This window comes from Podarcis cretensis, assembly GCF_951804945.1.
Source record: "Podarcis cretensis genome assembly, chromosome: 1".
NCBI lineage: Eukaryota > Metazoa > Chordata > Lepidosauria > Squamata > Lacertidae > Podarcis > Podarcis cretensis.
The window spans coordinates 3882871-3908369 of NC_137170.1; the positions used below are offsets into that span (position 1 = coordinate 3882871).

Sequence of the window (25499 nt, forward strand, 5' to 3'; positions counted from 1 at the left end):
TAGGAAAATTAAGAGTGCCAGGCTGGGAGCAGAGAGTCCAGGGTTCGAATCTCCGCTCAGCAATGAAACTCACTGAGTGTGAGTTTGGCCCAGTTGCTGTCTCTCAGCTGAGCCTCCCTCACGGGGCGGTTGTGAGGGCAAAATAAACAAATAATATAAATAAATAACAGGGGGGAGCTAGAGAACCATGTTTGTCACCTTAGGCTCCCTTGGAGGAAAGGTGAGCTATAAATTTAATAATAGCAACAGAGGCAGTCTGGATAGCTCAGCTGGCTAGAGCATGGTGCTGATAATGCCAAGGTTGCAGGTTCGATCCCCGTATACGACAGCTGCATATTCTTGCATTGCAGGGGGTTGGACTAGATGATCCTCAGGGCCCCTTCCAAATCTACAAACAACAGCAATAGATTATGCAATAGATAATCTGACTCTTATGTTTTCCCTCCCTTTACGGTTTTGATCCATGGGCTACTTTTAAAACGAGGCTGCATTCTAAATTGCATTTTAACCTGTATTTTTTATGGTTTCTTCTTCTTTCCCCTATTATGTTTCTATTGTAATTTTGCTGGTGTTAGCCTTATTATTATTATTATTATTATTATTATTATTATTATTATTATTACATGGTACTAGGCCCCCACTGCAGGGAGGAGAGAAACACCGGAAGCTGCCTTACCCTGAGTCAGACCTTTGGTCCGTGTACCCCGGCACAGTCTACACTGGCTGGCAGCGCCTCTCCAGGGCTTCAGGCAGCAGACAATCTCAGGCCTGCCTGGGGATGCTGCCGTGGGCTGCAAGCAGATCCAATGCTCTGCCACTGAGCTACAGAGGGAAGAGCCGACATCGCCTCCTCCGGAAACAACCCTGTGCAGCGGCCTCCCAAGCGGAAGTATGCAGATGACACCCAGCTCTACCTCTCCTTTAAATCAGAACCAGTGAAGGCGGTGAAGGTCCTGTGTGAGTGTCTGGAGGTGGTTGGAGGATGGATGGCGGCTAACAGATTGAGGTTGAATCCTGACAAGACAGAAGTACTGTTTTGGGGGGACGGGGCAGGCTGGTGTGGAGGACTCCCTGGTCCTGAATGGGGTAACTGTGCCCCTGAAGGACCAGGTGCACAGCCTGGGAGTCATTTTGGACTCACAGCTGTCCATGGAGGCGCAGGTCAACTCTGTGTCCAGGGCAGCTGTTTACCAGCTCCATTTGGTACGCAGGCTGAGGAAGGGCCGGTCCTAAACTACTCAAATGCAAAGCACCTTCTGCGCTCAGGAGCATTACAGAAATGAATCACAAGGACTCTCTCTCTCCACCTCCACCCACTGATGAAATATGGCTTTATTTGGTATTCAAAATGTTTGTTTTGTACCGTTTCTGTACCAGGCCATTTTGGGTTGCAACGTCTAACTCAACGGTGTAGTCTCTCTTGAGAACGTACTTTATTTTATGAGCTAATGGCTGTGAACCCTGGTTTGCTTTGGTTTCATTTCTTGGTACTGCTTTTATGCGCCCTTCTCTGTTTTATTTCATGTTTTCTACTTTAACGTCACAATAAAGTCTTGGAATTTATTTATTTTTAAATAAAAAACCCACAGAGTTTTAAACAAATAAGCAATGAGATGAGCAAGCGCTCTCCCTCACCCTCCCGGATTACTAGTGCTCTGAAACGCAAAATCCGGTAACTTCGATTGAAACGTCTTCTAAGTTCTTGCCTTCGGGTCAAGGCTGCCTCCCGCTGACTTACAATGCTCCCAATGTTCTCTTAGGCCCTCCCACGACCACATTATTTCTGGCGACCAGCCCAGGTCTGGGGCGCACAATGAATGGGAATGGGCAGAGTCATGGTGGTGGAGGAACAATAAAGAGGATTTAGCAATGGCTTTAAAAAAATGTTCCTGAAGGGACAGGGAAAATAGGCACTCCTCTCCCCGCCCCCCCAAAAAAGGATCGGGGCCATCGCTCAGTGGCAGAGAACAAGTTTTGCACACACAGCCTCAGGTTCAATCCCTGATCTCCCAAGTAAAAAAGAATATCCAGGCTGGAGAATAAAAGCTCTCCAGAAAACCTTGGATGGTTCAGCCCTGGGCTAAACAGATCAAGAGCCAGACCTATGACAGGGAAAATTCATATGTGCAACACTGGAAAAAGATCTGGAGAGCTCTCTCCCTCTTTAATTATTTTTGGGGAGTGTGGGGAGAGACAGGGGGAAAGCAATCGAGCAATACCTTCATCTGCATACAACTTTATGTTTATGCAGCTTTAAAGCAAATATCCCTCCAGCAGAAGGCTGGCAGGCCACGGCGGACCTTTCACACAGAGCTGACCCCTTGACGGAGGCCATAAATCAGCGCTGTGTTTTTTCTGGACGAGCCCAAGAGGACGGAAAGCGGCCCAAAAGCCACAGCTCCTTTTTCTTTCTGTGTGGCAGTGACATTATCCAGCTTTCCAAGCCTCCAAAAACCCCAAGCATTTCCTGTTTACGGTGCTGAGAAGAACGTGACCCTCTGCTGGAGGGGCAGATACGCTCCCTCTCTTTGGGGGTTTGGGACCATGAGCAACCCGGCTTTGTCTGCCCAGGTGACTGTGGGGTGGTGCTCTGGGCTGGCCTCTGGGCTCCTCTGCAGCTGCCTGGAATGCAGCTGTGCCCGAGCCAGCTCCGATCACGCCCAAAGCCACAGCAAATGCCAGACACGACGCCAGAAGCCCCGCATTTCCTGCATGCTCCTCTCCTTATCAATTGCCTGGTCCTACAAGCCAGCGCAGAAAACGCCAGCCTGGTTGTACACACAAGGATTTAACAGCTTTGGCCATAGAGAAAAGCACAGTAGAAAAGAAAAGGAGGTGGGGAAGAGGAAAGAAAAGAAAAGTGGGGAAAGGAAAGGCAAAACCTCTTAGTTCAACAGAAGGCAGGACCTACAAAACCACTATGGATATTTACAACCAGAGAAGATAAGAACTTGAGAGCATAAGGTGAGCTTGGCTGCAGGATCAGACCAAAGAGGGCCCACTTACTCCAGCATCCTGTCTAGAGAAGACCGGGAAACAGAATGGAAATCTGCCAAGTGGGTACCCACAAAGACTTTGGCACGACTGCTTCACCCTCACCTTGAAGCCCAAGTACATAGGAATGCATTTGTTCACATTTGTCCTTTCTCTCCCCCCAGCACAGTCGTGTTGCTGCCTACCCCGTGGTAAAAAATTAAACTCGAAGCGGCTTGTGGTGGGGAGCCTGGCTTCTTTCTCCTCCTACAACAGAAGCGGAGGGCCGGGGGGGGGGGGAATTGCTACGCCAGAAGTGCCATGTACATTAATGGTGCTTAGTGAGTGATTGCGGAAACAGCTGTACAGCCAGCTGGCCAAAGGAGAGCAGGCCTTTACCAGGAGAAGGAAGAGGAAGGCATTCAGGGAACAGCTCCCCCAAAAGCAACACAAGTTGTGCTGTATGGCCAAGGGAGCCAGAGCAGAGAAGGCCTTTTAAGGCAAAGGTATTTCGCCTCCATGGGCTCCTTCACATTCCAGCACAAGCAACTTGTGGCACTCGAGGTTTCCTTATGGTAACCTGGGGGAATCCTGGCTTGCAAAAGACACTGGCTGGTCTTTGCGGCTGCAGAGAGACACAGGAATGCAATACCACGAAGTTGCTTAGGTCAGGGTTTGTTTTTTAGCGCCAGACTGTTCTAAGGGATTTAAAATCACGGAGGCAGTAATGGGATGCCCTGGCCTTCCCCAACCCAGTGCCCTACAGATGTTCCAGACAATATCTCCCATCAGCCGTGCTGGCTGGGCCGAGTGGGAATCGAAGCCCAAAACATCTGGAGCATACCAGGTTGGGAGAAAGCTGAGATGGGCAGCTGTTGCTTCAATAAACTCTGGATCAGCTGCACTAAGCATGCCTGAGGCAGTAAATGCAAACGGCACTCCTCTGCACAAACAGACACCATGAACAGAGGGGCCCCACCCGCCACGAAACAGGCCTTGAGCCGCAGAACCTCCCCAGCCACATTCTGCCCAGTGATCCAGTCTCCTCATTCTGCAGCCACACTTAAGAGCGCCCAAAGACTACCAGCTCATTACCCTGAGACAATGGGAGTTACTTATTTCAAACGTTCCTTCCCCCTGTTGTCCCACCCATCAGAAATCACACAGACCCCAGATTAGGTCATTTGTGGGGTGCAGCCACATCTAAGCTGCAGCATGGGCGATTCCCCTACCCTTTCTCCACACGCCAAGATACGGCTTGAGTGAAGCTCTCAGAAAGCTGACCACACCACAAAGCTGGTCTGGAGCAGCATGATGGTCAGGGTGCAGTGAGGCTCATGTGCGTTCCCACTCACATCCTAAGTGTGACAGGAGAGGCAAGAAAATGGCAGAGGGTCGCCATGTCATGCTGCCAACCGAGCTCAGCGAGAGCAAAGTCCTCCACCTGCATCTCGGCAGGCCCACAAAGGCCACATCTGCCCAAGAATGAACACTCACTTGACAAAGGTCCTAACTATGGGCCAAACAAAGCAAACAGTCTAATTTGTCAATGTCTAAAAGGTATCGGGCATCAGAACAACCTGGCCACTGTAAGGAAATTCTGCCCATGGTATGATCAATTTCCATCTTCCCATTTTGATTATCTGGCTCCATACCTGCACAAACTAGCTATCCCAAAATACAGACGTGCTTTCACACTCGCAAGACTGAACGTTTTGCCATCTGCGGTACTTGAGAGCCGATTCCAAAAGATCCCGCCTGAGAAAGGCCTTTGCCCCTGTGGAGATGGTAGCACCGAAACAGCGGCTCATGTCCTCCTGTCTTGCACTCTCTACAAAGACCTGAGGAACAAGGTCATCACCCCACTCGTACTCACCATCCCAGGGCGCACAACCACTGCCACAGTGCCCTTTCTCCTGGCAGACCAAATGGAGCAGATAACAGCGAAGGTTGCTAGGTTCTTAGCAGGGGCAATCAGAATAAGGGCCACAATCTGACTGCTGATTCAGGACCCTAAACTGTGCTTTTATACTAAATTTCCTTTCTTCTGTGTATATTGTAATGTTTTATTGTTGCTTTAGCCATTGGCTAACGCGAAAAAAAGTTTCTATTTGACAAAGAATGAATGTCACTTACTCTGAGCAGCTAGGAGCATCATAACCAGATATGGACCACTGGTACCAAACTCTGCAGGAAACTGCCCTGACTCACTAACTAACTAACTGACTGACTGAAACTATCACGGGGACAAAGGAGGATGCCTTCACCCCCGTGTGGCTCCCCTTTATCACATACAAAGCCCAACAAGACAATGACCAATCTCCCCAACAACATACAAATCAATATGGCTAACCTAATCCAGCAATCCCCCCCCCCACAAAAAACACACAACACACTGCAATCAATCAACTGCAACTAACCACACCCAGGTCCCGCTGACCTCTTGCTCCACCAGCAAAAATAGGACACCTATCCACATGATGCTGACAAAGAAGCTATCCATATACGCTTTATTCTCTCTCCTCTTTCCCTCTCACCCCCACATTACCTGCAACAAAAATGTCTCAAACTGACTGCAATGGATTTGTATGAAGGATTCTACGATTTAAAAACAGAGATACGAAAGGTACTTTTGTTACTTTTGGATAATCCCTCAGTAAAAACTTATTTTTTATTTTTTAAAAAGGCCCTGTCTGTCCTGCAGAACTCACTCAAAAGCCTGACTTGCCCAGATCATCCGGTTCCTGCCCCCCTTTTTCCTCCCAAGCAGGTGGTAACCTTGAAATGCAGAGTGTGGGTCATTTATTCACGACGGAGCCAGGCATACTTACTTTGCGCAGCTTCCGCCATCAACAAAAGGATTCCAGTGTGAAGCGAAGTGTGCACCAGCTGCCACCACCTGCAGAGGAGAAAAGGTTCAGCTGAGCAATGTCTCCAGCTAATATCTAATGAGGGCACCCCACTATAATATCAGGTCCTATTCCCTGGCTCTGATTCAGGAGTAGCGTTTTCTGGATCTGCTCGGTTCTGCTTCTGGTCTGGGAAATGTACACAAGGAAAGGCATGGCACAGACTGGGGACCAGCCCAACGCCAGGTCTCAACCGTCGCATGGCCAAAGGCCACAGGTGGACTTGAGGCTATCAACAGTAGCCTCAAAAACAGTAAAGACCTGATGAAGAGAGCACAACAGAGGTTATATTTTCTGAGAATCCTCCTGAAAAATAATCTGCCAATCGGAGCCAAGTACAAACGACATGCAACTAGAATTAAAGAACAAGAGTGCCTCTGAGTTCATTCTAAGCAGTACCGAAACTGAAGTGAGCTCCCAGTTCTTCCAAGCAGATGGCCAGTCCTGGTCAACTTTTCCATCTCATCAGCTTAGCACAAGTGGGAAAAGCTCCTTTGCTCTTGCTCTTCTTAAAACTGGGAGCCAGAAATCCTTTGCCAATCTACTACAGATCACCCAGGGATCTACCTGTAGATCCCAATCTGCGTTCTGCAAACCCCTGGGGGATGTGTGTGTGCATGTAGCATGTGGTGAACTCATCTAGAGATTTCTGTAGATATGAAGTGGTATTAACAAATACTAAATAAAAAATAAAAATAAAACAAATCCGTACCACTTCATCTCGCGCTTCTGTTTCTTTCCGTAGAGGCGGTTCAAACTGCAGCTTGTCAACTGAAAGACATGAGACATTTACAACTTTATAAACAAAACTTTTACAAGGCTTTTTTTTCAACTGCCATGTCCCCTGGCATAGCAAAAATGTTCAAATTTATTAATATAAGCCACTTAGACGATGATGATATATTTAATTATACCCGACCTTCTTCCCTGACAAGGACTCAAAGTGGCTTAGAAGAGCCTATTAAAAAGTTTTATTATCAGACAATTAAACAGTATTTCCTCTTAACATGCCTGAAAAGGTAGAGGGTTTTGTTTTCGGTTTGAAACACTCTCTTCTGAAACGCTACTCTTTATGAGGGGCTGCGATTCCAAGAACTACCCCCCTGCAAAAATGAGACTAGCAAGGAGTGTGTCTGCTTGAAGGAATATCAACTACCAACTCTTTCCTCTGGAGCGGCATGCTTTGAAGAGAAGTTAGGGAGGAAGGCGAAGAAGCAACGGAAAGAGGATTTTAATCATGGTAGGATCCTTGACCAATTTCTTTTGGAGACTAAAATAAAACAATTGAGATTGTGGGCACCTGGCCCAAAAGCAGAGGGGAAGGAATCTCTGAAAGTCTGAAAGTTTTTTATTTTCTTTTTTTGCTATTAAATTGTTTTTGGATTGATTTGGGGTCTTTTTTTAGACTTTTCTTTTATGGTTTTTATCTTTTTAATGTTGTAATGCGCTTTGATATATTTTTATGATTTAGCAGCATATAAATTTATTTTTTAATCAACCAATCAATCTATTTTAAGGTGAGGCAATAACACGGATCAACCACACGTTGTCAAGGGATTTTGAAGAGAGCAGCGCACAGGTCAGGAGGCAGAGCTAGCTAGCATTTTTTTGCACACAACTACTACTTCATGGGAACGCGGGTGGCACTGTGGGTTAAACCACAGAGCCTAGGACTTGCCAATCAGAAGGTCAGCGGTTTGAATCCCCACAACGGGGTGCGTTCCCATTGCTCGGTCCCTGCTCCTGCCCACCTAGCAGTTTGAAAGCACGCCAGTGCAAGTAGATAAATAGGTACCGCACTGGCAGGAAGGTAAACGGCATTTTCGTGCACTGTTCTGGTTCGCCAGAAGCGGCTTAGTCATGCTGGCCACATGACCCGGAAGCTGTTCGCCGGCCCCCTTGGCTCATAAAGCGAGATGAGCGCTGCAACCCCAGAGTCGGCCACGACTGGACCTAATGGTCAGGGGTCCCATTACCTTTTACTACTTAATGAGCAACCCAGGGAGCAGCCTGCCTAGAAGGTTCTCTTGGGCCAATGAAGAAGCTCAGAGAACTTTGCTCCATCCTTTCCATTTCTGGATCCCTGTCTGTGGAATGCTCTCCGCCAGTGAGGACCACCCGGTGGCTTCGCTGGCATCCTTTTCGCACCAAAGGAATATTTACCTTTCCTGCCAGGCCTTTGATGGACAGAGCTGGTATTGTTCTGCTATTACTGTGCTGCCAAAGCTTCCTAAGGCTGTGTGCTTGTGTGTGCATTCATATACAGTCATACCTCGGGTTACAGCTGCTTCAGGTTGTGTTTTTTCGGGTTGCGGACCCCCGAAACCTGGAAGTACTGGAATGGGTTACTTCCGGGTTTCGGCGGTCGCACATGCGCAGAAGTGCCAAATCGCAACCCGCGTCTGCGCACATGCGGGTTGCGAACGCTGCAGGTTGCGATCGTTCATCCCACACGGATCACATTGGCAACCCGAGCGTCCACTGTATAAAAGAATTGTAGGTGTTGGTTAAATTTTATATAACAATTTTATATAACAATAATAAATTTTATTTATACCCTGCCCTCCCCAGCCAAGACGGGGCTCAGGGCGGCTAACAACCAATAAGAAAATCAAGTTGATTAAAATACAATTTAAAAAACATATAAATGAATCTATGTCTATACACACACACACACACACACACACAGAGAAGACTTCCGGGTTAGCGCCTCCGGCAATGGCGAAATTCCTCTGATCGGGAGGAATTTGCTCCGTGGAATTCAGGGTCTGGCCGCCATGGCGAAGGCGGAGACCCATTAAAAATCGCAGGCGGGAGAAGCCTGTGAACGTGGGATTCGGCAGGCACCTTTGCGCCTCCCCTACTCGCGGGGAGACCCGGTTTCGGGGATCCGGAGTGATGTGGGGTGAGCGACGCAGTGCTTCGAATTGACTGCTTCTTTCACGGAGTGAAGCCGCATTGCTGTTGCTGGAGAGCGCTGACTTTTTCCTGTGGACAATTTGATTCTAAACAACTACCCGTGAGTAGAACGGAAAATTGGATTTTTAAACGTCTTAATTTGGCACCGAAACGGGGAGGTTTCAAACAGGAAGTCCGCCTTCCCCTTTTGTAAATAGATTGAAGCAAGGAATTTGGAAGCTAAAGTCCTGGAAAGTCCTATGTAAAGGATTAAACTTCCATCGGCTAAAATCATTAATCCCCCCTTGGAGGCAGGAGAAGAGGGGGGAATTTTTGGATCGTGTAAGCCTGCAGGAGAGAGTGAAGAAAGTTGGATCACCACCGCTCTGAACCTGGAAACGGACTGCTAGTAAGACTGACGTTTTTGGGAACTGTGACAGTTAGTTAAATAAGAGAAATACATTGTTTCCATTGTCTCCTTCTGCGCTTAAAAAGGAGTAAAAGTACTGAAAATTGAAACTAACCTTACTGCTTGAACTGTGCTTAAAAGGATTGATACAAACAGAAATTGTTTCCTCTAGAGGGAGCTTTTGAAATTGTTATAAGAGTTGGGCTGGTGGAATCTCCAGCTGCAAGAGAAAACCGTGAGATTGACATTGGATCGCTTGAGAATGTCAACAGAAGAAGCCTTAGTGATTGCACTAGGCAAGATAAGTGAGTCATTGGAACAGCTCCACAAGAAGACGGATGTGATGAATATTAAAATTGATATTTTGGGACAAAAAGCGACTAATTTGGGACAAAAAGTGAACATCTACACAGAAACTATTCAGGAACTGATACAGGAATCTACTTTGACATGCCAAATGGTGGAGAAAGCGAGGGAGAAAGTTGTGGTTGTAGAACCTAAGGTAATACAAATGGAGAGGGAGAGAGCCCCAGCCTTACAGAGGCAATTTGATGACTACAAGTTGTTGCCCTCTATGATTGAATTCAGAGAAAGTCAGATTGGAACCCTGCTTGGACTGGAGAAGGAAAGTTGGACAGATCATATCATGCAGGGATTTACTGACCTTTGGGATCTGGACTTGGGTCAGGAGGAAATTGGAGTTGTGGGGACCTTCAGATTTGCAGGGATTTTGAAACACGTCCTGAAATATCTTTTGGACTTTAGTTTTAACCACGGAGATGTGGATGACATGTCAAGAAGGAATAAAAACATTGCTAGGTTGGAGCTCCCCCGAGACCTACTCTTCAGCATCAAAGGAAGGAAATTAACGAGTTAAGTGCAGACTTGCAGAAGGGACCTGGAAAAGAGTTAAGAGCCTCGGATAGAAGGTCACCAGGTTGATGGACTATATGGATTTGACGGAAATGACTGGCAGAATCCGAGACCAGGGAGAAGAGACGGTGGAAGAAGATTGGAAAAAGTTTAAAGTTTATTTATAGCAATACGGTTAAATTAATGAGTGTTAGAAAAATGTTGGAATGAAATTATATGGCTTTAGTAGAAGTGTTATAAGGAGTTAAGCATATATAAGTATTATAGTATTAATGGAAAATAAGGTTAAAATAAGTTAAGATATTTATATGACAGAAAATAGTGAAAGATGGAAAGGAATCGCTGAAACAATTAATAGAAGTGGAATACAAAAAGGGAGGTGAGAGGAAGTTGATGAAACAAGGGAATGAAAGATAAGGCATTGAAATGGTATGATGTATGTTTTTAAATTGTTTTTGTTTTGTTCTGTTTTGTTTAGTTTAATGCGTTAAATCTAAGTCTCTTGGAGACCTTTTTGGCAACAGATGGATTATTGAGATTAGGAAATCATCCTTATCATCATCACCACCCACCCACCCCCGGAGTAATAATGAACACTTAAGCTGGTGCTAAATTAGGGGGCAGGCGTTTAGCTTTAAAATAGAGAAGTGAAGTAAAATATTTTCTCTTCACTCCAAAATCAAGATGAAACAATTAAATACAGGGTAAAAATAGGAATGGTCAAACAGAAAGCGTAACGAGGTAGAAGGAAGTCAATAATATAACAAAATGTAAAGGTAATACTTATCAAGACATAGGTACAGTGGTATCTCAGGTTACATATGCTTCAGGTTACAGACTCCGCTAACCCAGAAATAGTGCTTCAGGTTAAGAACTTTACCTCAGGATGAGAACAGAAATCGTGCTCTGGCGGCAGCAGGAGGCCCATTAGCTTAAGTGGTGCTTCAGGTTAAGAACAGTTTCAGGTTAAGAACGGACCTCTGGAACGAATTAAGTACTTAACCCTGTTATTCTAAAGCAGCAATGCAGCAGCAAGCAAAGGCTATAGCAGCCAAGTCTGCTGCTTGTGGCTGGAAAGCCAAACAGGAAGTGTGTGACTGTTGCCATGGGAACAAAGGGGCAGTCCATTCTGTACTGAGCACCGGATGTTAGCTCAGTGTGTGTGTCATATGACCTGTACAGGATGTACATGGGTGGAGTTTATTCTTACTGCTGTTGAGTGCAGACATGTTTTCTCTGTACTGAAGTGAAAGACAGAAATAAAGGATGTAAATAGTTTTCTGTCTGCTTCTTTCCCCTCCCTGGGGACACCAAAGGGGAGAGAGAAGGAACGGTGTGTTTTTCTCACAGCCTGAGAAAAATCGCCGAGACCTCGCCAGCTTATCTGCCGGGAGTAGCAGCCGGGAGGTCGCCAAGGAATATCTGCCGGTTCCTACGCTGTGGCACATTCCTCTGACCCAGGCAGAATTCCAACAAACCCGAGGTACCACTGTATTTTTATTGTTAAAGCTGTTACGTCGACTTAGTCGTTCTTTCTTTCTTTTTTCTTAATTTTTGTTTTCGCATGATATAACTATATTAGTAAATAAATCTTAAATTTTCAGACAATATTAGAATGTATAAGTAAAGACCAAAATCAGTCTAAGAACAAATACTGCAAGGTTAGTTTCTATTGATTTTTAATGAATGTTTTTTGTTTTTAACCTTTGTTTTTGTGTGTGCCCCTCCCCCCCGTTATGTCTTATTCAGTGTATATATAGATGTATGTTTTTGCTAATAAATAAAATAAAATAAAATAAAATAAAATAAAATAAAATAAAATAAAATAAAATAAAATAGGAGAAGCTCACAATTGATTTCAGATGCTGTCCTCTCTGCTCTGACGTTCCGGTTGGTAGAGCGAATGGTGTGGCGGATAACTGGGTGTGGCTGCAGGAATCAGAAAGGGAGACATTAGAGGCTGCAACACATGCAAGTCTTCATCGCCCACCGAAGGGAAATGGGGTGCCCCACATAACTGTATGGCTGCATGTTCATAGTTGCAAAGGGATTTTCCCCCACGGAGGGAGCATTCTCTCGTGTAAGCTCCCCACAATGAAGACCTACCCAGGCCTCCCAGGCTCACCAGCTCCAAGGGAGAACGAGGCCCAAAGGCGAGGGAACTGCCCAGAGGAGGGACTTGCTCACCTCAAAATCGTCATCATCCGCCTCGGCGTAATGAGGGTGGTTGTCGGGATTGTTCACTTTGTCCAACAGTTCAACGGCCAGCGACCGAGAGAGACCGGGCTGCCCAACGAAGGTATGCTAAAAAATATACATACATGGAAAGAATGAGAGGGCGAGTTCAGGACTTGCCAGTCCATGCCAGCCTGGGCTGGATCCAAGCGACATAGACCTGTTCCAACCGCCCTGGACCCATTCTAACCAGCTTGGTCCAGTTTCAAATGACCTGCACCTGATCCAACCGGCCTGGACCTGCTCGAAGCTGTCTGGAACTGTTCAAAGTGGCTTGTGCCAATTCAAACAAACCTAGACCTGTTCAAACTGGTTTGGACAAGCACAAACCAGCCTTGACCAGTTCAAACCAGCCTATACCAATGCTACCCGGGTGCCCTCCAGATGGACCATGGCTCCCATCAGGCCTCGCCAGCACAGCTGCGGTGGGCACCAGTTTGGCAAGCGTTGGTCTGCACCGGCTAGCAGAGGCTCTTCAGCTCCCTGGAGAAGCTGGGGAGTGAACCAGGGACTTTGTGCACAGAAACCAAAGCCCTACCACAAAGCTATGATCCTTTGTCTGCTAGCTGCCCCTGCGAACAGGAACTTTCCCCAGGCTGTGCCTCGAGTGTTTAGGAGAGCCAGCGGGGTGTAGGGGTTAGAGTGATGGGATCTGATCTGGGAGACCAGGGTTCGAATCTCGCCACTCAGCTCACTGGGTGACCTTGAGCCAGTTGCCATCTCTCAGCCTAACCTGCCTCATAGGGTTGTGAGGATGAAATGGGGAGAAGAACCACGCACACCACCTTGAGCTCCTTAGAAGAAAAGGCAGTATATAAATGTATAATAATAATAATAATAATAATAATAAACATTATGCCTAGTTATTCTTTGAGAGAATATCCCAGAAGTGTGAGGTACATGCTGATTTCATGACTGTGGTTAAGCTTTTTACGATGTTTTATAGACATCCCTGGCTGCCCTTTCTTAGAAAGATTTTAGAATGTATTTTAATTAATTGACTGTGTGATTTTATGTACACTGTGCTATTTTTACTTGTCAGTTACTCTGAGCCCGGCTTTGGCTGGGGAGGGCGGAATACAAATAAAATATTATTATTATTATTATTATTACTACTACTACTACTACTACTACTACTACTATTACTATTACTATTATTATCAATGAAGTGGCTCCTCTTTAGTTTTAATAATAAAATTATGTTTTTAGTGTATTTTACACCTTTGTTTTAATGTTTCTATTTGGGCTTTTTGTTTGTTGGTAAGTTGCTCGGAGTTGCCTTGACCAAGAGAAAGCAACTAACTTAATTAAAAATAAATAAATGACTAAATAAATGGAGCAATCACATGTGGCTTCTTCAAGATTTCTAAGGCATGCTGAAGTTTGCATATTACAACTTAAATGAAAAGGCAGCTGGCTTCTTCAGCACTGCAAGACTTGCTGCAGAGTCAGGCCCCAAAGAAAGGTTTCTCTTCCCATGTGTGTGAAAATCTGAGGTTGCCTCTGCAGCTTCTCCCCTGCATGGATTGTGAGCACCGCACAGACCAAACACAGGAGGCTGAGCTTTATATCAAAAGGCTTTCAAGCAACTGTAAGGCAAGAAAATGTGCCAGTCCCCAAAACACATGCCAGCCGGAACAGCAGCCTGCAGCGCAACAGAAGTTTAAGAAGTGCTGGTCCAGGGCATGCAACATGGTTTAGCCTTCCATCCAAACAAGGCAAAATCTCCCAATTCTTCACTTTTCTGACAGCGTCTGCACTAGAGGTCAATTTGGGGAATTTTAGTGTCTGTCTGTTTGCTTAAAGTTTTTAAGACACTTAAAAAACGTGATTCATCTAGTAGCGGAGGGAATTATCTCAGCACAATCTTAACACAGAGGCGTTTGGGGTTTTTTGTAAAAACAAGAAGCTTTTTACATGCCTGGAAAGTTTTCGATATTCATCACACATTACAGCATTTAAAAAAGAAGTATACAAGGCCTTTGGAGTGTACCCTGAAAGCCAGAACATTTACTCCACTAGCGGGGATGAGATTTTACTCTCATCTTTCAAAAAAGAAAGAAAACAGGCTTACAGTAAGAAGTTTATCTGCCGCGGGCCTCTTCTTTGGGTTTTTTGTAAGTGCTACTTTCACAAAACTGTGAAATGTTGGTGACCTAAAAGAGAGAAAGAGAGAGAGAGAGAGAGAGAGAGAGAGAGAGAGAGAGAGAGAGAATGCAGCTTTTATCGTATGTGATGGGTCTGCATGGCGATTAAAAGACGTTCAGATTCTGTATTATCAAAGTTTTTTTATATAATGGGCAACCATTGCACAATAAGAAAATGAATATAATAAAAATACAAAATATAAATGACACAAATAAACATATATGCAAAGGAAAGTCAACAATAAAATAAACTAAGCTTTCTTAGGCAAAGTTTAACGTAAATAGCCGCAGTGGCTGCACTGGATCTAGTACCTCACCATTCCTATAAATGCAGCCTTCCCGAACCTGGCGTCTTCCAGATGCTCTAGACTACAACCCCCATCATCCTTGACAAACTGGCAATGCTAGCTGGGGCTTGTAGTTCAGAACATCTGGAAGGCATCAGGTTCAGAAAGGCCGGTATAATGTATGAAGAATCCCAATTTCTGAATTATTATTATTATTTATTGAATTTGTACGCTGCCCTTCATCCACAGTGCCCTTCATCTGGTACGCAGGATGAGACCCTCCCTGCCTGTGGACTGTCTCGCCAGAGTGGTGCATGCTCTAGTTATCTCGCACTTGGACTACTGCAATGCGCTCTACGTGGGGCTGCCTTTGAAGGTACTGTTTCAACCATCATCTGGAGGTATTATCTCCTTTACGTAGCTTAAGAGGAATCGGGAAAAGGTCCATGGATAACTCATAGCTGTACTCTTTTTAATTCCAGTTATTAGAGGTTGACTAATCATTAGCGGGCAAGTGCAAAAGATAGGAATTATATCATCTCTATCTGAAATAGAGGATGGAATTCAACATAGCAAATGTTCATAGAATCATAGAATCCTAGAGTTGGAAGAGACCACAAGGGCCATCGAGTCCAACCCCCTGCCAAGCAGGAAACACCATCAGAGCACTCCTGACATATGGTTGTCAAGCCTCTGCTTAAAGACCTCCAAAGAAGGAGACTCCACCACACTCCTTGGCAGCAAATTCCATTGTCAAACAGCTCTTACTGTCAGGAAGTTCTTCCTAATGTTTAGGTGGAATCTTCTTTCTTGTAGTTTGGATCCATTGCTCCTTGTCCGCTTCTCTGGAGCAGCAGAAAACAACCTTTCTCCCTCCTCTATGTGACATCCTTTTATATATTTGAACATGGCTATCATATCACCCCTTAACCTCCTCTTCTCCAGGCTAAACATGCCCAGCTCCCTTAGCCGTTCCTCATAAGGCATCGTTTCCAGGCCTTTGACCATGTTAAGCTATCCAAACTGCTTTCAAAGGGAAGATGGAGCATGCTGGTTTTCTCCTGCTCCAGAGGGCAAGGCACAAACCAATGGATTCAAATTACAAGAAAGGAGATTCCAACCAAACATTAGGAAGAACTTTCTGACGGCAAGAGCTGTTCGATAGTGGAATGGACTCCTTTGGGAGTGAGGCGGGGGGGGGGGGACTCTCCTTCCTTGGAGGTTTTTAAAGCAGAGACTAGATGCAGGGATTCTTGAGCTGTGATTTCTGGATTGAATGGGGTTGGACTAGATGATTCTATGATTGCATGGGCCTTTGGTCGGACCCAACCTCAGAGCTCTTCTTAAGTCTTATGCATTCCCCTTCCATCTACATTGGCCCTTGTAGTGCTGCAGAATTAACAAAAAAAGTTCAAGTTCGTTCCCCCCACCCCCCAACTGTCTGGGGTGTTTTTTTTAACTACATTTTTTGCCAAAAAGGGGAAGGGAAGAACAGAAGGCCAGTGCGACTCTTGTGCAAATGGCAAAAACATCTGTAGCAAAAGAATGTGGTTTGACTGTCTGGGTGCTGGAAAATATGGCTAACATGGAGATCACAACTGAACTGCAGCCTATTAGAAAAACACACGCAGGCAATGAGGGGAGGCAACACAGTATGACGATACCGCAACTGACATAAGGCGGAGGCAAATGAAATGTTGGGCGGACCAACCTCCCAGAGCAAAAGGTAACCTAATTTCAGAAATTGCTTTTGTCCTTATTCTAGAGAAATACCACTTCTTAAAAACGGAGACTGAGCAGAGGCAGGCCTGCAAGAAAGCAGAAACTTGTGGCCTAAAATCCTTTCCCTCACCCCTTAATCACACCTCCAGCCGTATGCTGGAGGACGGGGCACAGTCAACTGAGAATACTTCCACTCTTGCCTCTACCTCTGCCTGGTCAGGCACAAAGCAAAGGTGGATGTGCCCAGCCTGAAGCGACTTTTGCATGTACCCTAAAAGAACTGCAGGATGGGGGTGTCCAAAATGATCCAGTGAGGAGCCTTTTGGTTAAAAAGAAAGTAAAGGTAAAGGGACCCCTGACCATTAGGTCCAGTTGTGGCCGACTCTGAGGTTGCGGCACTCATCTCACTTTATTGGCCGAGGGAGCCAGCGTACAGCTTCCGGGTCATGTGGCCAGCAGGACTAAGCCACTTCTGGCGAACCAGAGCAGCGCACGGAAATGCCGTTTACCTTCCCGCCAGAGCAGTACCTATTTATCTACTTGCACTTGACGTGCTTTCAAACTGCTAGGTTGGCAGGAGCAGGGACCAAGCTACGGGAGCTCACCCCGTCGTGGGGATTCGAACCGCCGACCTTCTGATCGGCAAGTCCTAGGCTCTGTGGTTTAACCCACAGAGCCACCCGCGTCCCGGTTAAAAAGAAAGGCAACCACCAAAGGATTGTACTGCCCCATGACTAGAGTGGAGGGAGGGGCGATTTGAGGGGCTGCCAGTCAATATCAGCAGGTCAAACTCTTTCTGCTCCCCACACCCATCCCTTAAGCCCACTTTTTTTGGGGGGGGGTATGTGATGGAATATTCTAAGCATCTCTTTCAGCCACCTTCAGGGGTCACCACCACCAGCCAAAGGGTGCCCCTATTGGCATGGAAAGGAACTAGACACAAACCATCAAGGGCGAGACCACTGGGGGAAAAATAAATGAAAAAGGCACTCCCAGACTTACCATTTTGTTTTTTCCTTTAGCTTTGGAGGCTGAAAGTTGCTTTTGGACATTAGGAACAAGGCCCTGAAATACAAGGAAACCACCCCGTCAGAAGTGCAGAACACAGCTGTACAAGGAAAGGATTCAAAATAAAGTAAAAAATTGTCCAGTAGCACCTTAAAGACCAACTAAGTTTGTTCTGGGTATAAGCTTTCGTGTGCATGCACACTTCTTCAGATACCATGCATGCACACGAAAGCTTATACCCAGAACAAACTTAGTCGGCCTCTAAGGTGCAACTGGACCATCTATCTATCTATCTATCTATCTATCTATCTATCTATCTAGACTGTGTCAGACCAACATGGCTACCTACCTGAAGGAAAAGATTTGTAAGGGAAGAAAGGGGTTTTTGACCGGAGTAGACCAAGTGGCGCCTGCCAGGTGGTTTGTACTACAATTCCCATCTTTCCTTACCGTTGGCTCGCTGGCTGGGGATGATGGGATTTGCAGTCCACAACACCCCTAAAGATTAGGAAGAACTTCCTGATTGCACACACTGAATTGATGGTGGAATAGTCAGGCAGGTCAGGCTTTATTCATTTATTTGTGAGCTGCCTTTCAGGGCACAGCCTACTCATGGAAGCTCACAGTATCGTGCAAACACGGTATCAGCAACCATCTCAAAATGTCGATATTATAAACGTTGCATTTGCAAAAGACTGAAGTGTTGTGAATCTGTTTCCTCTTTTGATGATGCTTGCACATTTTCATACCAATTAAAAAATACCAACATAGAAAATCTAAAAATAACACCAACTGTCAATTAAAGAACTAGTTTTTCTTTTTTGGGGGGGGGGGACCATAGGTCAGTAAAAGCAAATTACAGAGTGCTAATATTATTCTAGGTGGAATGTTCTCCTCTTTCTCCAGCCAAAGATTCTGTAGCAGGGGCAGGAGGGAGGACCACCCCCCCAAGGATGCTGGAGTGTTGGGTTCCCTGCTTGGCAAGGGGGTTGGAACAAATGACCTTTAGGGTCCCTTCCAGCTCTCAGATACTAGAGTTCTTTTTAACACTCGTCTACTTCAGGGCCAGGGAGAGTGCAGGGAGAGGAGCCCTTCCTGTCCACAAACCTCATTGGATGAAGATCAAACATGGGTGGCTGCAGCTCCCCAAGCTCGATGGCTGTGATGCCCACCGCCCAGATGTCGCACAGCTGGTTGTAGCCGCCGTTCTTTTCTACAGCTGCAACTTCCGGAGCCATCCTTTGTGGGGGGAACAAAAACACTGTCAGGCGGCAGCAAGAGCCAAGACCTCCCCCCCCCTCCCCTTGGTGCTTTTGAATGAACCCAAATGCCCCCCCTATGCTTGCAGCCCAGGCATGGGGAACCTTTCGCAGCCCCAGGGCCACATCTTCTCGTGGGCAACCTTCTGGAGGCTGCATGCTGGGGGTAGGCAGTGCCAGAGGCATAAAGCATCTTACCCGAAAGGGTTCTTAATTAATCATCCCTCTCTAGGGCATAGACAGGGTGAAGCAAAACAATCGAGTGCCTTGTGATCCTCAACAGCCTCACCCCTGTCCCTTTTAAACTTATCCTAGTGTTTTGAAATGTTTTAACTCATAATGCCAATAAAGGTATTTGTGTTTGTAAAGCAGGTGGGCCGCTGGATGCAGCCCTTTCGTTTGCACAGAAGGTGGCATTCCCAGTTATGCAGAAGTCAGAGGTTTCTACAGAAACACACACTCTCACACGCATCCTCCCCCGCAAGCAAGCAAGAGGTATTATTGCAGTCCTTTAAGGAGAAGCTAGGGATGCGGGTGGCGCTGTGGGTTAAACCACAGAGCCTAGGACTTGCCGCTCAGAAGGTCGGCGGTTTGAATCCCTGCGACGGGGTGAGCTCCCGTTGCTCGGTCCCTGCTCCTGCCCACCTAGCAGTTCAAAAGCACACCAGTGCAAGTAGATAAATAGGTACCGCTCCAGCAGGAAGGTAAACGGTGTTTCCATGAGCTGCTCTGGTTCGCCAGAAGCAGCTCAGTCATGCTGGCCACATGACCCGGAAGATGTACGCTGGCTCCCTCGGCCAATAAAGCAAGATGAGCGCCGCAACCCCAGAGTTGGCCACGACTGGACCTAATGATCAGGGGTCCCTTCAGCTTTTTAAGGAGAAGCAATGAGGGCACATACCCTGGAAAGAGTAGGGTAGCCTGAGGAGGAAGGCCTGGGGAGAGTCCTAAGGGCTAGACAAAGAAGACTGGAGAACTGGAGCCTGACAGAAACATCCTGCTGTCTACCAGGTGCCAGACATGCCGCCTGGTCCTGCAGACTTTGGAGAGACAGCAAAAAGAGGAGGCTGACTGCGGTGCGGGCAGAAGGCAGACAGGGAGTGCTTTGCGGATCTCTTTTGCAATAAATCACCCGGCGTTTTTTGTCTCCGAATTGTTTAACAACAGCCGCTCAAAGTGGCCGGGGCAGCCCAGCCAGATAGGCAGAGTATAAATAAATAAATGATGATGATGATGATGATAAGCAACTCCCACCCCTTCCTTAATTCTCAGTGTATGTCTGACCTTCCTTGTAAGTCACTCATTTGCGCTTGGCTCCAGCTGGTGGACCTCAAGGAGTCCTAGGGTGGAGCAGGAAGGGGATCCCACATACCCCACCAGGTTTGTGGAGCTTTTGGTAAGCCAGCAGCGTTAAGCTATACTGACTGAGCTGTTGGTGACTCCCTTAAGCAATTTTGGGGACTGCAGTTCTGAGAATGCTGAGCCACTTCTCGGAACAATTCCTTCAAGGAAGACTTGACCATTAGCCCAGCTGAAAGACCTGGTGCACCCATCCTCAATTTGTGCACAACCAACCGGAAGATCAGATTGTTTTTTATTTTATTGAGGGCGCAGTTGCAAATTCAGCCTTGCTTCTGCCACCATAAGGAGAACGAACAAAGTAAAGGCAGGATATTTATAACTCTTTTTTAAAAAAAGAGTAAGCTGAACATAACCTGCATTTCACAAGTTGCTCATCTGTGCTACTTCCATGTTCATCCAAAGGTTGCTTCCTTGGCTGACAAAAGCTGCCTATTCCTGTGAAGAGTGTAGGGTGTAAATCAGGAACCCAAGGTGTATATATATATATTCACCTTCCAATTTCTGAAAGTTGTTGCAGCTGAGATCTGTGTGCTTCTGTCTCACCTGTGTAGACACCTTGTATAGGCTGTTAAAGCAGAGGTGAGACACCTTTTTTTAGCCTGAGTGTCACATTCCCTCATTGACAATTTTTTTTTGGGGGGGGGTGTCACATGCCAGTTGTGAAGGGGGCCAGATGCAAGAGTAGACAGAGCAACGGATGCAACTGTTAAGGTCACACTCCAACCATGCTGCACAAACACACACACCTCCATCCTGTCCAGCAAGCAGCACTGCCATAGTTCAAAGACTGATTCCAGCTTGGCAAAGGCACTGGGAAGGGTCTCAAGGGCTTAACAGAGGACTAGAGGGCTGCATTTAGTCCCCACCTCTGGCTTAAAGTGAATCAGCAGAAGGTATTCCGCAGCAGTGGAAGAGGTGATGCCCAGCCAACGAAGTCAGAAAAGAGCTCAATAGTCTGTTTCTGCCAACTCACTGCATCCTCAACTCCTCTTTCTGCATCCTCATAGCACAGTCCAGAAACCCTGGGTCAGCATCACAGACCCTTGTTTGAATAATCCCAAGGAATTTATTACCAGTAAGGAGTGCCGATAAACGACTTCCTCTTTGCGATGGTGGCCGTTATTTTTGCCGCGACGCCAAAGTCAGCTGTGGGAGAAAGAGTGGAAGATGTTTTCTAGAAGCTGGCATTCCATTTCATGCAGACCAAGGCAAAGGCTCTAAGTAGGCCTTCTTGGGAGGGGTTGGGGAGGGTGAAGAGAGGCATGTGTGCCAAATTTGCAATAGTGCCAGCCACAGGGGCCTCACTCGTTGCCTCCCAAGCTCCCACCCAAAATGGAAGGGGCAGATGAGTGGGTGAAACTGGAGGCTGAATTAAAAGGGAATTTAAAAAAACTGCACAATTCCTTTAGGGGTTGGAGATGGCACAGGAGCTAGCCAATCAGTCCCACCCACATCTGGCTTTTGTGGCATGCAGAGCATGACCTCAAGAAGAGAAGGCACATTTGCACTGCCTGAAGCAAAGATGCCTCCGAGATAGTCTCTGCTGCTCTGCAAATGTTACTCTCTCAAGGAAGTCAAGGAGAGCAAGCAAACTTACCCAGCTTGATGTCCCCATGGTCTGTCAGCAGAATATTTGCACCCTGAAAAATAAAAATAAAACCTTAAGTTTACGGTCACTCACCAACACCCCCCCCCTTTCTTTAATGGAGAAAGAGCTCCATTCAGGAATCACCTACCTTAATATCCCGATGCATTTTGCCTTTCTTGTGCAAATAATCGAGCCCCTAAAAAGAAAGCAGCGGCAAAGATGAGGATGGAACTCCAAGATGGCCTAAGAAATCAAAGGCCAGAGTGACCAGAACCAATTCCCCCACGAGACGACGGGCTGCTGCCTGAGCCCCATTCACCTGCCCTCACTAACATTAAAAGAACTGCTGAGATAATGCATGCAAAATGTTTTTAAATGAATCCTTATGCAAACACATTACTATGCTTTATTTGTGCTATTACTGTCTGAAGGACAGCTCAGTTGGTAGAGCATGAGACTCTGTAATCTCAGGGTTGTGCGTTCGAGTCCCACGTTGCGTGAAAGATTGCTGCATTGCAGGGGGTTAGATTAGATCAGGCACTTCCAACGCCCAAGAGACTGTGATCTACTCCAAGTATAAAATAACTGTCAGTGATCTACCCACCGTCATTGGAGGGAGGGAGGAGTGTGTGTTTTTTTGGGGAGGGTTGGCCACAGTTGTTGAGCTTTTGGGGGGGTTGGCAAGAAGGGATGGCAGTGCAGCAGAAGGAGGGAGACAGCGCTGGAGACGGGATACAGGGATTTTGTTTGCACCAGAATGACCACGATCACCCAGGCGATCTACCGGTTGGACAACCCTGGATAAGATGAACCTCAGGGTCCCTTACAACTCTACAGTCCATGACCTTGCTCCTCTAAATCACTAGAGCTAGAGGAGACATTGTGATTCATGATTTGGGAGGGTCCCTGTTCCCCAGTGTGGTTCAGCAAAGCAGCCCCAATGTACTGGTCCTCTGTCTCATCCACAAAGAATAAAACGGAGCTGTGAAGATGAGGTCCAGGAGTGCGATATCAAAAACATTTGCTTCTGGGTAAAGGTATTTTTAGTACAGGTGTCTCAGTATTGAGCTATCACACTCTCATTCAAAAGTGTTCTGAACAGAGCCTTAAACCGCACGTTAGAAGGGCTTCTTTTAGTGCTGAATTAGACTCTAATTGAGTGTATATTCAAAGATCAACATTTCACACCCACAGAATCTCAGCTTGGGTGGGATAAAAGACCATCTCTGTAACGTGGCTAACAGAGAGAATGGAGAATGGACAGCCCTTCCTGTGAACAGATGGGGTTGCATTGTGGCAAAGCTGTCTCCACTTCAAATTGCAGATGGGCCACTTCCTAAGTGACCTTAGTGTTTCTCAAGCTTGGGTCCCCAGCTGTTATCCTAGCTAGGGATGGTGGAAGTTGAAGCTGGAGCCCCAAATTTGAGAAACAAATTTGGGTATCCTCTTTCACTTGCAAGGTGGGAATAAGAAATGATCACCTACCTTATTAGACAGTTGTGCAGATTCCTGAGAGAAAGCACGTGAAGTGCTTTGAACACAGGAAACCTCTATTAATTCTATGTATATGCAACAATCTCCACTATATAGGTAAGAATGTAAAGGTAAAGGACCCCTGGATGGTTAAGTCCAGTCAAAGGCGTCTATGGGGTTGTGGCGCTCATCTCGATTTCAGGCCGAGGGAGCCGGCGTTTGTCCACAGACAGCTTTCCGGGTCATGTGGCCAGTAGGACTAAACCACTTCTGGTGCAAGGGAACACTATGACAGAAACCAGAGAGCTCGGAAATGCTGTTTACCTTCCCTGCAGATGGTGACAGCAGTCAAGAAATTAAGAGACACCTGCTTCTTGGGAGAAAAGCGATGATAAACCTAGACATCTTAAAAAGCAGAGACATTACCTTGCCGACAAAGGTCCGTATAGTTCAAGCTATGGTTTTCCCAGGAATGATGTATGGAAGTGAGAACTGGACCATAAAGAAGGCTGATTGCCAAAGAATGGATGCTTTTGAATTCTGGTGCTGGAGGAGACTCTTGAGAGTCCCATGGACTGCAAGAAGATCAAACCTCTCCATTCTGAAGGAAATCAGCCCTGAGTGCTCACTGGAAGGACAGATCCTGAAGCTGAGGCTCCAATACTGTGGCCACCTCATGAGAAGAGAAGACTCCCTGGAAAAGACCCTGATGTTGGGAAAGATGGAGGGCACAAGGAGAAGGGGACGGCAGAGGACAAGATAGTTGGACACTGTTCTCGAAGCTACCAGCATGAGTTTGACCAAACTGCGGGAGGCAGTGGAAGACAGGAGTGCCTGGCGTGCTCTGGTCCAGGGGGTCACGAAGAGTCGGACATGACTAAACGACTAAACAACAACAACTGAGCAGTTTATTAGCTAAGATTATTATTGGCGATCTTCTCCTGCTGCCCTGAATGTACTTTGGACTGCAGTTCTACTGAAACAGCTTCGTTCTTCTTACGCCAAAAGTCACCCAAGACCTGCCCAGCAGTGCCTTACCTTCAACGTCTCTCTGCAAACAAACGCAATCTGAAACTCCGACAGTGGCCCCGTCACTGAAAGGAAAATCAAACATAAAATGATGAGGCATGATGTGATGGCATGCTCTTGACCCGTGTGGGGCTGATAAAAGGATGTCCTTCGTTGTGCAGCACATGACTAAAGTATGGAAGTCAACAGGGCTTTCTCATTTGTTGCAGCAGGTTTTGGACTGCAGCACTTTACAGTAATTTGTGCCCCAAATTAAAGAGAAGAAAAGAGTTGCGCATCCCACCGCAACCCCTTGAAGGAAGGGCATGGTATAAAATAATAAGGTTGCCAATTACCATGATAAATATCTTGAAGGGATCCTCCTCCGCAGTACTCCATACAAATCCACAGCTTCTCACGGCTATGAAATTAAGCAGATATTATCAAAAGGAATGCCTGATGCTTATAACGAATCGAAAAACATTTATTTGTATTGCATTGATATTCATAGGTAATCCTGTCCCTGAGGCTCAGGGTAGTTAATAATTCTTACCCATCTCAGACAGGCGCTTTGTAGTGATTAGGTGCCACCTTGTCACCATTATTCCCATTACACAGACAGGAACTGAGGTCGGAGGTCCATTTTTTACGCAGTTAGCTATCATAGGTTCAAGACCCACAGCAACGTCAAGTTCTGACCCCTTTGCAGATTTTTAAGTATCACATAAAACACAACCCTTGATTTCTTGGTGGGGGGGGGGGCATGCAGCAAACTTCTGAATATCAGAACATGCAAGTGCAGGGAAACGGATCAAATCTGTTGAGGAATAAGGGATGTCCCAAGAGATTCACGTCCAATAGAATGCAGAATTATAGCAGACTGGAAAATACGGTGCTTCAGGTTTGGTGAGAAGTACTTCACTTCTGTCCCACCAGAGCTTTAAAAAGCAGCTCTATGTAGCCCCAGCACCTAGGTTCCATCGACTTTGACACTGTAGGACCACTGTATCTGACACTGTAGGACCACCGCAGCAGATAGCAAGCTCAAAAACCAGCGGGGAAATCCACCTTCCCTAGGGCTTGTGCAGAAAAACCTTAGGTCCCTGGCAGGAATTTGGCACAGCAAATCGTTTCTACAAAGCAGAATGCAGAAGGCCTTACCTGAGATAGCTCCCAAAGTAAGCTACGATGTTAGGATGCTTGCATTCCTTAACCATGTAGATCTCTTGCTGTATCAACGAAAAGTCATCCCCTGGGAAAAAACACAAAGCAGATTTGTTATTCACTTTAACCAGGGCTGTTGCCTGGTTAAAGGAAGCCTGGCTGAATGACTGTATGAATCTTAATA

General features: G+C 46.3%; 1 protein-coding gene and 1 long non-coding RNA gene across 4 annotated transcripts in view; one reads left to right on the plus strand and one right to left on the minus strand.

Moving 5' to 3' along the window:
- Positions 1–25499, minus strand: part of MAP4K5 (mitogen-activated protein kinase kinase kinase kinase 5) — a 98614-nt gene that overhangs the window by 26152 nt on the left and 46963 nt on the right. For all 3 annotated transcript variants that reach the window (XR_013841828.1, XM_079988101.1, XM_079988100.1), the window contains exons 4-16: positions 25313–25403; positions 24508–24572; positions 24182–24237; positions 21819–21866; positions 21680–21722; positions 21156–21228; positions 18569–18700; positions 17456–17518; positions 14372–14453; positions 12250–12366; positions 11913–11991; positions 6595–6653; positions 5805–5872 (exon numbers count right to left, since the gene is read on the minus strand). Coding sequence is in view for 2 of the 3 variants with exons in the window: in XM_079988101.1 (XP_079844227.1) it covers positions 5805–5872; positions 6595–6653; positions 11913–11991; positions 12250–12366; positions 14372–14453; positions 17456–17518; positions 18569–18700; positions 21156–21228; positions 21680–21722; positions 21819–21866; positions 24182–24237; positions 24508–24572; positions 25313–25403 (976 nt within the window). In the remaining variant the exon portion in view is untranslated. The remainder of the gene's footprint in view (positions 1–5804; positions 5873–6594; positions 6654–11912; positions 11992–12249; positions 12367–14371; positions 14454–17455; positions 17519–18568; positions 18701–21155; positions 21229–21679; positions 21723–21818; positions 21867–24181; positions 24238–24507; positions 24573–25312; positions 25404–25499) is intronic.
- On the plus strand, positions 18713–19938 carry LOC307209088. The gene is made up of 2 exons (XR_013835305.1): positions 18713–19117; positions 19159–19938. It is a non-coding gene; the product is annotated as an uncharacterized lncRNA (long non-coding RNA).